Source organism: Thamnophis sirtalis, unplaced genomic scaffold (assembly GCF_051295495.1).
Source record: "Thamnophis sirtalis isolate CommonGarterSnake01/CBP01778 unplaced genomic scaffold, rThaSir2_p1.2 scaffold_8, whole genome shotgun sequence".
NCBI lineage: Eukaryota > Metazoa > Chordata > Lepidosauria > Squamata > Natricidae > Thamnophis > Thamnophis sirtalis.
The window spans coordinates 54,870,249-54,884,139 of record NW_028261388.1 but is presented as its reverse complement, the minus strand read 5'-3'; the positions used below and the strand labels follow the sequence as shown (position 1 = coordinate 54,884,139).

Genomic DNA, 13,891 nt, shown 5'->3' with positions numbered 1-13,891 from the left:
ATTTATGACACTTCTAAATTTCTAAAACAAAGGAAAGCTGAATTAAAACCATAAGCACATTCATGTTTTCACTTAGTAACCATTTTGTTTAACAACTGAGTTTCTGGTCCCAATTGTGATCACTAAATGAGGACAACCTGTAATTAGCTTGACTTCTAAGTATTTAAAGGTCATCCACACCTGAATGTTTAGCTTTTAAGAAAATCAAAACTGGTTTTCTTCCAGATTAGTATCCGCATAAAAGTAAGACTTCATGGGCACTTCATAGCATCTGAAACTTGTCATGTCCCAATTCTTTCAGTATCAGACTTAAAGAAACCAGACTTTCCCATGGCTTTTATTGCTTTATTTAGTTCAATTTTAATTGGTTCTGATATTGGGATTAGTGTTTAACTATATATATATAGAACCAATTAGAACCAATTAAGAGGATATATATATCCTCTTAGATTTAAATTAACTTTTAAAGAAATGTTTCCTAATTTTTGTGAGTACATTTGAGGAGGAAAATGTATTTTGAATAAACAAATGAAAAATGGGATGTTACTCAATCTTCATTCATACCTGAGAGGTCAATTTCCATATTGCTCAACAATGAGGAGATGTATTAGCCAGCAGAAAGTATCAGAAAATACAGAGTAGAAAGTTTTGTAAAGAAGCATCTGGATTGAAACAGAAATGGAGTAAAAGATCTTTTTAGCAAATATGTATTGGTGATGAAGCAGAGGGATTTTTTTTTTTAAAAGGCCTGCCTTCTTAATTTTCTAAAATTTATTTCTTCTGAAACTGTTCAATATTCGACAGTTGGCTAACGGCCCAATCTTGGCTAATATAAACACTTGACTGACATCATTTATTATTTTCCCTTTGCAAATATCATCCAGATACCTCCACCACATACCTAGTAAATCTGAATTACATTTTATAATTACTTGAGGTGGAGCTTTACTCCACCTCTGAATTGTTATCTGAATGAAGTACACAAACATAATGATATAAAATAAGCTCCATTTATGCCACATAATACACTCTTTGATCCAAATCCAAAGGTTGTGTGCTATGAAGAATCAGAAAAGGGTCTGGTTACGCCTAGTTATTTTAATTCTAGGTTGCAGTGTACTACTTGAAGGAATAAGAGCTCCACGTAAGTACTTTACTTTAGCACTAGCATTTTGCTGCAATGTTTCAGTACATGGAAGACACTAAATATGATATTTAACTCATTTAATATTTAGACAGTTTTAACTCATTGCTGATATTTTGAATTTTGTAGATAATTTTATTTCTGCTATTTCTAAGCCTTATAGATTAGACAGTCATTAATCAGTTAGGAAGGGGTCCCCAACCTCTGGGTTGCAGATTGCTACCAGTCTGCGGTCTGTTGGGAACCAGGTTGAGCAAGTGACAGGAGAATGAGAAAAGCTTCATTTGTGCAAGCACAGGTTTATTCTCATAGATTGGTCTCAAAGACCATGCTGTTTGGACACCATGAAATTTCAATACATGGAGATGGCAGTAAGTTAGGAAGGCTGCATTAAAACTTAACAGCCATGTGGTATGATATAACATTGCTTTTGGTTTAAGAGATTTCCAGCATGATTGAATCCAAAAAGATGAAGATGAAGAGGCAACAGCGATGTTCTTAAAACTTACATTTTTCTGATAAGTATGTCAATGGTAAAACATTCAAAATAACACCCAACTATTGAACTATTTCAGCAACAAGCAATTAGCTCATAACAAGTTTCCATGGTTTGGATTGATTCTGCTAACAGACTGGAGCAATGTGCCATTCACAAGGCATCTTTTAAAAGAAACTAACCATGAAGTAGCCAATTATGATATTAATATTTCACAGCAGCATTTAAAAATGGGAATTGTGGACAGTGGGCAGCATACTTGCTCACTTGCCAAAGGTTTAAGTGAGGAGACACTTTTTCTGTATTTATAAAGTTCTGCATCTTTATAAAAATAAGGCTCCAATGTTCTTTTTGTGATACACATGATGCTGGCTTCCATAGTGGTAGCTAAAAAAAATCATTTGCCATACATTGGTAATATGGGATAACCAGGAGTTTTGTCTTTTGACAGCGAAATGCCGATGTGACGTTGATCCCCACAAACGAACCAACTGTGGACCCCCTGGCATCACTCCCCAGAAATGCGAAAATTCAGGATGTTGCTTCAATTCAACAGTGCCAGGAGTCCCTTGGTGCTTTAAACCAACCCCTCCGAAATGTAATTGATCTCTGTGATTTAAAAAAAGACTTTTCCAGTTCTTAAATGATATCCAAATTAATGGAATAGATAAGGCCTCTCATCAGGAAGAACTTTGTAACAGATATCTTGCTGGTGGTAGTAGTGAGACAATATCACAGGTGCTTATTTTTTTTAATTGTATCCAATTAGAGTAACCCAGACTCAAGCGAAACAGAGTATTGGACCCTGGATAGATGGTTTCTTTATATTTTAGAACTATTTTATAACTATAAGAGTTGGAGAAATGTTTCATTTTATCAAAACAAACATAGAAAATTTTTTCTCAATGTGTGCCAAAACCCCAAATTCATGTTTTATACAGTATATAGAAAGGTATTATCTAAAATTAATATGTATTTTTAATGATAGTAGAGGCAAATTTGAAAGCTAGTTGGAGTACTGAAAGGTTATCCAAATTATACAGTATATGTAAATCAATATTCCAATCTATTCTTAATCAGGTATTGAGATCACAGATAGAGGCAGCTGAATTTTAGAAGGGTAAATAGATCTAAATAGAAAGGTAAATAGATCTAAAGAGATGTACATAAGCAAATCAGTTAGGAAGGGGTCCCCAATCCCTGGGTTGCAGATTGCTACCAGTCTGCTGTCTGTTGGGAACCAGGCTGAGCAAGTGACAGGCGAATGAGCAAAGCTTCATTTGTGCAGGCCCAGGAACTAGGTTGCACATGTGAAACCATCCCCTCCCCCCCTCCCCCCACTGCCACTGAAGACCGTTGAGCCAGAAAGGTTGGGGGTCTCTGAGTTAAGGATTAAATTATGCATGCATGCTTTACAGTATAAAAATTTTAAACATAAGTCACAAAGGGCTGTCCAGCTTTTTTTAGTCCAAGAATTCATATTAAAGCATTCCCAACTGATGAGTCTCTAGCCTGTCATTCAACATATTCAGTGAAAAAGAACTTATTATTTCTGCAGGTGACAACTTTATTCCAGGTTAAAATTGAACATGAACAATTCCAACAGAGTCTAGTTATTATCTCTCTACAGGAATTATAAAATGGAAAAAATAGGAAAACATCATAAAGGACCCCCAATGCCTGTGCCTTATGTTAATGCAGAGATTCCAGCGCTTGACCCTTTGAGTTGTTGCTTCCTCCACAGAGAACGTCTTATGATCCAATATCTCCTTTAATTTGGATTCATAGGTTTATTCTCATAGATTGGTCTCAAAGACCATGCTGTTTGGACACCATGAAATTTCAATACATGGAGATGCCAGTAAGTTAGGAAGGCTGCATTAAAACTTAACAGCCATGTGGTATGATATAACATTGCTTTTAGTTTAAGAGATTTCCAGCATGATTGAATCCAAAAAGATGAAGATGAAGAGGCAACAGCGATGTTCTTAAAACTTACATTTTTCTGATAAGTATGTCAATGGTAAAACATTCAAAATAACACCCAACTATTGAACTATTTCAGCAACAAGCAATTAGCTCATAACAAGTTTCCATGGTTTGGATTGATTCTGTTAACAGACTAGAGCAATGTGCCATTCACAAGGCATCTTTTAAAAGAAACTAACCATGAAGTAGCCAATTATGATATTAATATTTCACAGCAGCATTTAAAAATGGGAATTGTGGACAGTGGGCAGCATACTTGCTCACTTGCCAAAGGTTTAAGTGAGGAGACACTTTTTCTGTATTTATAAAGTTCTGCATCTTTATAAAAATAAGGCTCCAATGTTCTTTTTGTGATACATATGATGCTGGCTTCCATAGTGGTAGCTAAAAAAAAATCATTTGCCATACATTGGTAATATGGGATAACCAGGAGTTTTGTCTTTTGACAGCGAAATGCCGATGTGACGTTGATCCCCACAAACGAACCAACTGTGGACCCCCTGGCATCACTCCCCAGAAATGCGAAAATTCAGGATGTTGCTTCAATTCAACAGTGCCAGGAGTCCCTTGGTGCTTTAAACCAACCCCTCCGAAATGTAATTGATCTCTGTGATTTAAAAAAAGACTTTTCCAGTTCTTAAATGATATCCAAATTAATGGAATAGATAAGGCCTCTCATCAGGAAGAACTTTGTAACAGATATCTTGCTGGTGGTAGTAGTGAGACAATATCACAGGTTCTTTCAAGTGAAACAGAGAAGTATTGGACCCTGCATAGATGGTTTCTTTATATCTTATAACCAGGGACGTGCAGTCAGGGGAGGCAGGAGAGGCAGAGCCTCACCACTGTCATCATGAACGAAAAAAAAATGTAAAAGGAAAAAGGCTGAGCTAGTTTCTGCCAGAGTCACAGTGAATGACTCTGCTTAGTGCTTAACTGTTTAAAAAAGACTCTTAAAAAGTGCCCTCTACAGGAAGAGGCAGGAGAACCACATGCCTCATTTAGTCTGACTTTATGATCACTCGAGCAGAGCTAAGCAAGGGTTAAAAGCTGAAAAATTCCTTATGTAGATGAGGCACGTGGTTCTCTTGCCTCCTCCTGTAGAGGATGCTTTTTTAGAGGTTTTTTTAAACAGTTAAGCAGAGTCATCCATTGGGGACTCTGGCAGCAGCTAGCCCAGCCCGACCTCATCTCTTGCCTTTTTCCTTTTACATTTTTTTTTCATGATGGCAGGCAAGAGCAGAGTTGAAATCCTTTCTGAAACAGCTGGAAAAGGTACATGTGTGGGTCGGAGGGAGGGGGAGGAATTCAAACTTCATCCTCAAGTGTAAATCCCTCCCCAAGTGTAGTTTGATTGCATGCAGAGCTATGTTGCCTTTACACACACACACACACACACACACACACACACCTGGATAAAAGTATATAAGCCCAGCTTCACTGATTACAAGTTTGAAAAGGCAACGTGGCTCCACCTGCAATCAAAGGCTCAGATCGGAAGGCAGCAGGGGAATGGGGGAGTATGGCAGAGTAGCTGCTTTCAAGCCATTGGAAAATATCCAATCCAACTTCTGTGTTTGTGTTTGTTTGAGAGAGAGTGAGTGAGAGAGGGATCCAACTTATCTGTGTGCATGTGTCTGTTTGAGAGAGGGGGAGGGAGGGAGAGAGGGAGGAAGGAGGGGGGAGGGAGAAGAAAAAGAATGAAGGAAAACTTTTTCGCAATGGAGAAAAACAAATGCTGTTGCTTTAAATTGGAACTGAGCATGCCTGGCTGTGGAATTCTGGGAGTTGAAGTCCACAAGTCTAAAAAAATTTGAAACCCCTGTTTCAGTGCCTCACCAGCCGTAAACCTCACTGCACGTCACTGCTTATAACTATCTTATAACTATAAGAGTTGGAGAGATGTTTCATTTTATCAAAACAAACAAAGAAAAGTTCTCTCAATGTGTGCCAAACCCCTAAATTCATGTTTTATACAATATATAGAAAGGTATTATCTAAAATTAATATCTACCTTCAATGATAGTAGAGGCTAATTTGAAAGCTAGTTGGAGTACTAAAAGGTTATCCAAATTATACAGTATATGTAAATCAATATTCCAATCTATTCTTAATTGGTAGTATATCAAGTATTGAGGTCACAAATAGAGGCAGCTGAATTTTAGAAAGGTAAATAGATCTAAATAGATGTACATAAGCAAATTTGTGATAATTAAAGATGCTGCCTGCTTGAGCAAAAACTCTTAAGCAAAATGTGATCTGTGTAGTACTTCTGATTCAACTCCAGGAGTTTCAATGGAAAACTACAAATGTAACACCTGTTTGTATCTTTAATGTAGCCACATCTTTTCTTGCACTATACAGCTGTGGCTGCCACATATCTACTTTAAAGAGTTACAGACAGGTGTTACATTCCTACACCTTCATTTTCAAAACTCTCATTTGGAATAAATATCAACCGCTGTACAGGACAATTTAGTTAAAATTGAATTGTTACAATCAGGATCCATCAAGAGAACTCTTAAAAGCTATACATTACATGTTGAATGCTACTGAAACATGCACAGCTGATTTTACCCTTTGAAAGAGAAATGAGGCAGGAGACCTGTGAGATTTATTTATATTATGCATTCAGCCATGGGCAGTTCTACTACTTAAATCTGAGGCAGCATCTTAAAAGTATTGTAATGCATTTTGAACAATAGGCATTATTATGTCAGGCCACTGTAATTTTCATTACAATTTTAATTACTAGTACACACTGTTTACTAGGTTTTGTCTGAATACAGTATTTGTTCTTACACTATTATTTCATGTACGTTAGAGGTTATTGTCTGCTAAAAAAAGTTATTTTCTTGGCTGTTAGTAATTTCTGGATAAGAGGTATTCTTTTGGAACATTGCTTAAAAGTAACACAACTATAAAGTCTTTTTGGGAAGTAACTGAACCCAAACTGCTTTTGACAATCATTACAACACAAGCCCAGTTAGATCAGTTATTAATCGGTGGTTCCTTAAGGTGAGACATTTAAATACTTCAACACATTTCTGAAGCGATTTCCTAAACAACACAGCATAGTTTGCAACACATGTTATGAAGAATATAAAGTTTTGTTTGGAATTTCTCAGTGATTTGATACATATTTTATTAAATATATTACTTCTAACTGCTACAATATTTTTAGTTCTTATTCCTTCTGCTCAGATGAGTTGAGAATTACTGTGATGGAGCACAATAAAATATAAGTTTAATGATGTCCTCTTTAATGGATTTTGTCAGAGTGCGCACAGCGTGACTACTATTTTGAGACAACCCAAGAGCAAAATACAGTACACAGAGGTTTGTCTTTTAAACAGTGGTTTATATACTATATACTATATATATATATATATATATATATATGTATGTATGTATGTATGTATGTATGTATGTATGTATGTATGTATGTATGTATATATATATATATATATATATATATATATATATATATATATATATATATATATATATATATATATATATATATATATATATATATATATATATATATATATATTGACGAGCCGAAGACAGAGAGTGGAAGTGTGACCTTCCTCCCATATTTGGGCATACCAGGGGTTGTGACTTTAAATATATACCTTTCACCCTGGCCTCGCTGATAAGGAGTTGAGCCCTGTAGCTCTATGGTTAACACATCTGCCTTAGAGGCAATAGAGTACAGGTTCGTTTCCCAGTAAAGGTGTGGCTAGCTGATGAGAGCTAAATAGCTTGAAATAGATCTATACTAGTCTCCCTTTATTTATTTATCAGCATAAATATAACAAATACACACACACACACACACACACACACATACACACACACACACACACACACACATATACATACACACATACATATATATATTATATATTATTTATCAGCATGAATACAACACACACATACACACACACACACATGTTAGGCAAATACCAAGCAAGTAATCAATCTTCAACTCTACACAGAGAACTACAATGGAGAGAGATAAATGAGGAAGAGATGTTCTCACATGGCCTCCCTTATATATACAGCTTCTTAAAGTGGCAATAATCTGGCTTCTTAAAGTGGCACTACCTCTGCTGACTCATCCTCATTTCATCATCTTAAATTACAACCTTACATTGGCTGGTCAGCTTCAAATCATCATTACAGATTTTGAATGCAGCAGACAAAAATTTATATAGCATATTCTGAACCAAATTACAGCTAGCCCTGACCTACCTATTCTGACTTCATTTTCAAAACAGATAGGAAGGTATGTCCTACAGATGTGAAATTCCGGAAGAACTGTGGCTACCCCGGAATTCCTGCCAATGAATGTGCAATGAGAAAGTGCTGTTTTGAGAGCAAACCACGTGGTGTCCCATGGTGCTTTTTTCATATCAGTGTGGAAGAGGGTAAGAAGAAGTATTGGTTTTGTCATTTTGATAAATGCATGAACCTTTTATAGAAGAGACATGCTAAGATACTTTATGGCATACAGTGTAGCTTTCCATTGTGAGTAGAATTCCTCATTTAATTGCATTTGCTTACAGTAGCTTAGAATTAAAATGATGCATGTACATTTAATTTTTAGATCAACATTTTCCCCTGTTTTCTAGTTTATGATTAGTTAGAATTTTTTGGGGGGGGGTTGTTGTTTTGTTTTGCTATTGGGGGAAGGGAAATTATTTTCATTATTTATTATCATTTTTATACTATTTTAAGTCTGTTTTAGGGCTTATGCTACAATATGGGTAGAGATTCCCATCTCAAAATGACCGGACACAATGTCACCACTTTTAATCATTGTAGCCTGGAAATTGCACGTTAAAAAAATAACAAAACAAAATAAAAACATGGTCTGCATGGGATTCCCAGGCATTTTGTCTTCTCAAAATACAGGTTTCAGATTATTCTAGAAGAAGACAAAAGAGGAAAAACATTTTGTTTCATTTTTATTTTATTTAGAAACTGCTATGTAGTCTACAATATATGATCCATTTCCTTAAAACCTGGTAGACCAGGAATCTCCAAACTTGACAATTTCAAGACTTTTGGACTTCAACTCCCAGAACTCTTCAGCCAGCTGACAGGGGAATTCTAGGAACTGAAATCTACAAGTCTTAAAGTTGCCAAGTTTGGAGACCCTTGACATAGACCACTGGTTGCTTTCATTAAAAAGCAATGCGTGGTGATTCTGAATGCAGCTAGATTCACTTAACACCATCAATTTTATGTCTACATTTTGAGAGCAACCCCAGCATTGCAGGCAGCGATACATGTCTTACTAAGGTGGATTTATGGGTGGGATTGAATGGGAAACTGAAACTGGGCTAAGGATCATAGTGGTAAAATATCAATGAGACCACTATCTCTGATTATGCTTTTGGTGTTCCAAATGCTGTGGACCATTACAGATGAGTGACATGTGTGTCTGGGAGAAATTTTGATGACAAAATGTGATGCAAGGTGTACTGTAATGGGAAGATCTGGACCCCAATCTTTTGTATTTGCATCTTAACTTTATAGGCTACTATGTACAGGTTGTCCTCAATTTACAACCACAATTAAGTCCAAAATTTCCATTCAAGTTCCAAGGCACTTGATAAGTGATTTCCCCCATTTTATGACTTTTTTGCCATAGTTGTTAAGTGAATCATGTGGTCTTTAAGTGAATGTGGCTTCCCCCATTGACTTTGTTTGTCGGAAGCAAATAGTGATCACATGATCCTGGGAAAAGGCAACTCTCTGGGGTCATGTAATTCCCATTTGCTAAATACCTGTGATCACCATGTGGTAAATATATGCCAGTTGCTAAGTGCCCAAATTTTGATCATGTGACCCTGAAGATGCTGCAATGATTGCAGGTGTAAAAACCAATCATAAGTCACTTGTTTTACTGCCATTGTCATTTTGAAGAGTCACTAAACAAATGGTTGTATGTTGAGGACTATCAGTAAATCATGGGGTTTGTGTTATGATGTCAGGATTCATATTTGACTTTTGAACATATACACATGACTTCCCATGTAAGTGCCTGACATAACACTGGAAAATACTGAGTAATGTAAAGCCAATCAGAAGGCACCATCATTAAGTTGTTGTGAAGTCAATAAATTTGATATAAGCCTATTCCCAATATTGCAGGCAAAGAGGGTCTAATTTACTGGGGCTGAAACCAGCATCAGAGTAATAAGGAAATTAATGTGATAAATAATCCATACAAAAACTTGCAATTATAATCCTAGTAGAATATTTGTTGTTATTTGGGGGGGGGAGTTGATAGAAATAGAAAAAAGAGAAAAGCTGAAATTTTTTACTCTTTTTCTTTCTTTTCAGAGTGTTAAAATGATGCTTCAGGAAGAACTCTCACAAAGAGCATGCCTTCAACAAAACTATTCAAGCACAATGTTATCCCATGTAGTGTACTAATTTTGGCTTCCATGATACATTAATGCATCTTTATAATAGTTAATTACATATTTTGTCACTTCTTTACATCTGCTAAAGGCAATTGTGATGAAAAAAAAGAAATGCATTTATCTTTATGAATGCATTATAAATTTGCCTCTTGTGCTGATATCCAGATAGTAACCTACACATGAGATATTAGCTTTTTGTAATTGAAAATTTCATTTTTGAGGTGCTCCTGTGATTAGAAATATACTATCTGAATAATATGCTATTAAATCATGCAAAACAAATTGAACATAACTGTTTGTGCGAATAGAAAATCTTGTTTGCTTTATAAGCTTTACTATAAATCCTTGTTAATAATAAAAAGCTTCGAACATCTTACGTAACAGAATGAATGAATGAATGAATGAATGGATGGATGGATGGATGGATGGATGGATGGATGGATGGATGGATGGATGGATTTCAGAACTCTCTCTGCTTTGGGTGGCAATTTCACCCAATGTGGAAGTTAGGAGGCAAGGAGGAAGTTTCTCCTGTTCTTTTTCAATTACCCAATCTGCAGCGTCTTTCCCACCTACCAAGTTCCTCTTTTTCTCAGTGTAAGTTACCACCTGCAGAAGACTTATTGGGCAACCATATAAGCAGTGTGGGTTTGTGAAGATGCTGAAAGTAGAAATGGTAAAGAAGTGATCTGAATATGTCAGGCACTGAGTAGCAGGCCCATACTTAGATACAGACGATCATCCAGAAGCAACAAAGAAGAACATAACCATGATGCCAAGATGGAAACCAGATTCTTCAACAGACCCAGATGTCTACTTTGTCCCCACATCTACACCAACAGCACTATCACAAGCCCCAATAATATATATTCAAGATAACAAACACGTTTACATGCTTTTCCTCAAATGTGATATCTGTTATCAGCTGCCAGCAGTGCCATTCTGATTATACATAAAGCAAAATGGTAACATTTGCACAAAAGAATTAATAAACATAAGTTTGACATCAGGACTCAAATATAAACAAAATAATTTCAGAGCCCTCTAATCTCCCAGAATATTCTTTAGCAAACCTCCAAGTTACTGCCTTAGAAAGCAGGGCTTTAAGAACAAAGTGTGAAATTGTTGAACTCACATACATCAATAAAGTTCAGACAATCTCAGAAGGTCCCAATATAATTTTTAAACATGCTACAAATGTTAATTGCTGCATACTAACAAGCTGTCTCACAGGTAAATGGCATTTACATACCAACTTATCTTCCCATTTCTTATCCTCCATCCCATCCAATTTAAATCCTACAGCAGTTCAGCCATTTTATGAAGTAGGCTGCCTTAAATAAATCATATTTTAATAAAGTTATTAGAAAAGGTACTGCCAGACTCCTGAGTTTTTTGCCTGCGATTTTTTGGTATGTGAATAGCTTTTCCAAAGAAGCAAATTCTCAAGCTAATTCCTCCAGGACTGAGAGTCCAGAAATGCTCTACCTCAAAATTTTCCCACCTACTACCAAGAAGTGAGGATAGGGTAGGGCCATGATGGCAAACCTATGGCACATGTACCACAGGTGCAGTGGTGGGTTTCAAATTTTTTTAGAACCTCTTCTGTATGTGTGGCCTGCTTTGTAGGAGTGGCTTGCTGGCCATGTGACTGGGTGGACATGGCCAACTTGTAAAATGTGGTGAAACTCACTTAACAACGTTCTGTTGGCTCAGAAACTCTGGCATTTGAAGCATGCAAGTCTTAAAGCTGTCAAGTTACAAGACCCTTGAACCCCTAACCTTTTAGGAAAAAAAAACCAGGGGTGTTCAAACTTGACAGCTTTAAGACTTGTGGACTTCAACTCCCTGAATTCCTCCTCCAGTCATGTTGGCTCAGGACAGTGACCTGTGGTGAGGTTTATGGCTGGTGAAGCAGCAATTTTTTTAGAGTTGTGAACTTCAACTCCCAGAATTCCACAGCCAGGCATGCTCAGTTCCGATTTAAAGCAACAGCATTTGTTTTTCTCTTTTGCTAAATAAGTTTCCTTCTTACTTTTTCTTTTTTTCTCCCTTCCTCTCCCTCCCTCCCCCTCTCTCAAACACACCCACACACAAACAAAGTTGCACCAGGATTCAGAAAATTTAGGTTTTCCTCCTCAGCCCATGTTAGCAATACCACTAGCTGCATTTTGGCTGGCAGGTGTAAGTAGAAGTGGAAATTCATTCTACTGAAAACATTGTTTTTGCTTATGATTGGAAAATTAAAATTTCAGAAGACCCAAAGGCATATATTAGGGTGTTACATAGTGCATAAACTAAAGAACTGTCTCAATATGCTCCCTCCCCCTCTCTCAAACACACACATACACACACACATACACACACACACAAAGTTGCACCAGGAAGACGAAGTTTGAATTCCTCCCCCTCCCTCCAACCCACATGTACCTTTTCCAGCTGTTTCAGAAAAGATTTCAACTCTGCTCTTGCCTGCCATCATGAAAAGAAAAAAAATGTAAAAGGAAAAAGGCAAGAGCTGAGGTCAGGCTGAGCTAGTTGCTGCCAGAGTCATCCTGGCTGACTCTGCTTAGTGCTTAACTGTAAAAAAGCCTCTTAAAAAAGCACCCTCTACAGGAGGTAGCATGAGAATGACGTGCCTCATCTACATCAGGAATTTTTTGGCTTTTAACCCTTGATTAACTCTGCTCAAGTGATCATAAAAAGTCAGACTAGATGAGACACGTCGTTCTCCTGCCGCTTCCTATAGAGGGCACTTTTTAAGAGGCTTTTTTAAACAATTAAGCACTAAGCAGAGTCATCCATGGTGACTCTGGCAGCAACTAGCTCAGCCTATCCTCAGCTCTTGCCTTTTTCCTTTTACATTGTTTTTTCTTTTCATGATGACATTGGTGGAGCTCTGCCTCCCCTGCCTCCCCTGACTGCATATCCCTGGCTCAGGAACTCTGGAATTGAAGTGTGCAAGTCTTAAAGCTGTCAAGTTACAAGACCCTTGCACCCATAACCCTTTAGAAAAAACCCCAGGGGTGTTCAAACTTGACAGCTTTAAGACATGTGGACTTCAACTTCCAGAATTCCTCCTCTTGCTCTTCATCTTGATGATGTCGGACGGGTGGGGAGAGGGAGCTGGAAGCGGTTCTAAATGACATTGTAGATTTGTGGAACCTCTTCTATAGAAGAGGTTAGAACTGATAGGAACTCACCCCTGCACATGTGGCATGCATAGCCCTCTTTGCAAGCACGCCAACCATTGCCCCGTCCCAGCTCCACTCTCCATGCCCACGCGCCTCCTGATGGCAAGCTGGCTTTGAGTCTCTGCTGTGCATGTGTGGGGGCCAGGGTGCATGCGGGGGGCACATGTGTGTATGCGTGGGGGAGCATGCATGGGGGAGCATTCACATTGAATTTTGGGGCCTTGCGCAGCATCCCCGAGCCAAGGTGGCGCAGTGGTTAGGGTGCAGTACTGCAGGCCACTTCAGCTGACTGTTATCTGCAGTTCAGTGGTTCTAATCTCACTGGCTCAAGGTTGACTCAGCCTTCCATCCTTCCGAGGTGGGTGAAATGAGGACTCAGACTGTGGGGGCAATATGCTGACTCTGTAAACCGCTTAGAGAGGGCTGAAAGCCCTATGAAGTGGAATATAAGACTAACTGCTATTGCTATTGCTATCCCTATGCCCCATTTTTGCTTCAAGGTTGGTGCTGGAGGCCTTCAGGGCCCAAAATGGGGTGTGAGGGCGGGTGCTGTATGAATAGGGTGACCAGACATCCTGCATTTGGCGGGACAGCCACGCTTTTTCATAAATTTTCCCGCATCCCG

At 37.8% G+C, this 13,891-nt stretch overlaps 1 protein-coding gene across 1 annotated transcript; it reads left to right on the top strand.

The window, feature by feature from the left end:
- The first annotated feature begins 979 nt into the window (after window positions 1-979).
- Window positions 980-10,445, top strand: LOC148044412 (uncharacterized). The gene is made up of 5 exons (XM_087721696.1): window positions 980-1,144; window positions 2,092-2,238; window positions 4,079-4,225; window positions 7,916-8,065; window positions 9,990-10,445. The coding sequence occupies exons 1-5, from the start codon at window positions 1,060-1,062 to the stop codon at window positions 9,995-9,997; spliced, it is 537 nt and encodes a 178-aa protein (XP_087577822.1). The 5' UTR covers window positions 980-1,059; the 3' UTR covers window positions 9,998-10,445.
- The last annotated feature ends 3,446 nt before the right edge of the window (window positions 10,446-13,891 follow it).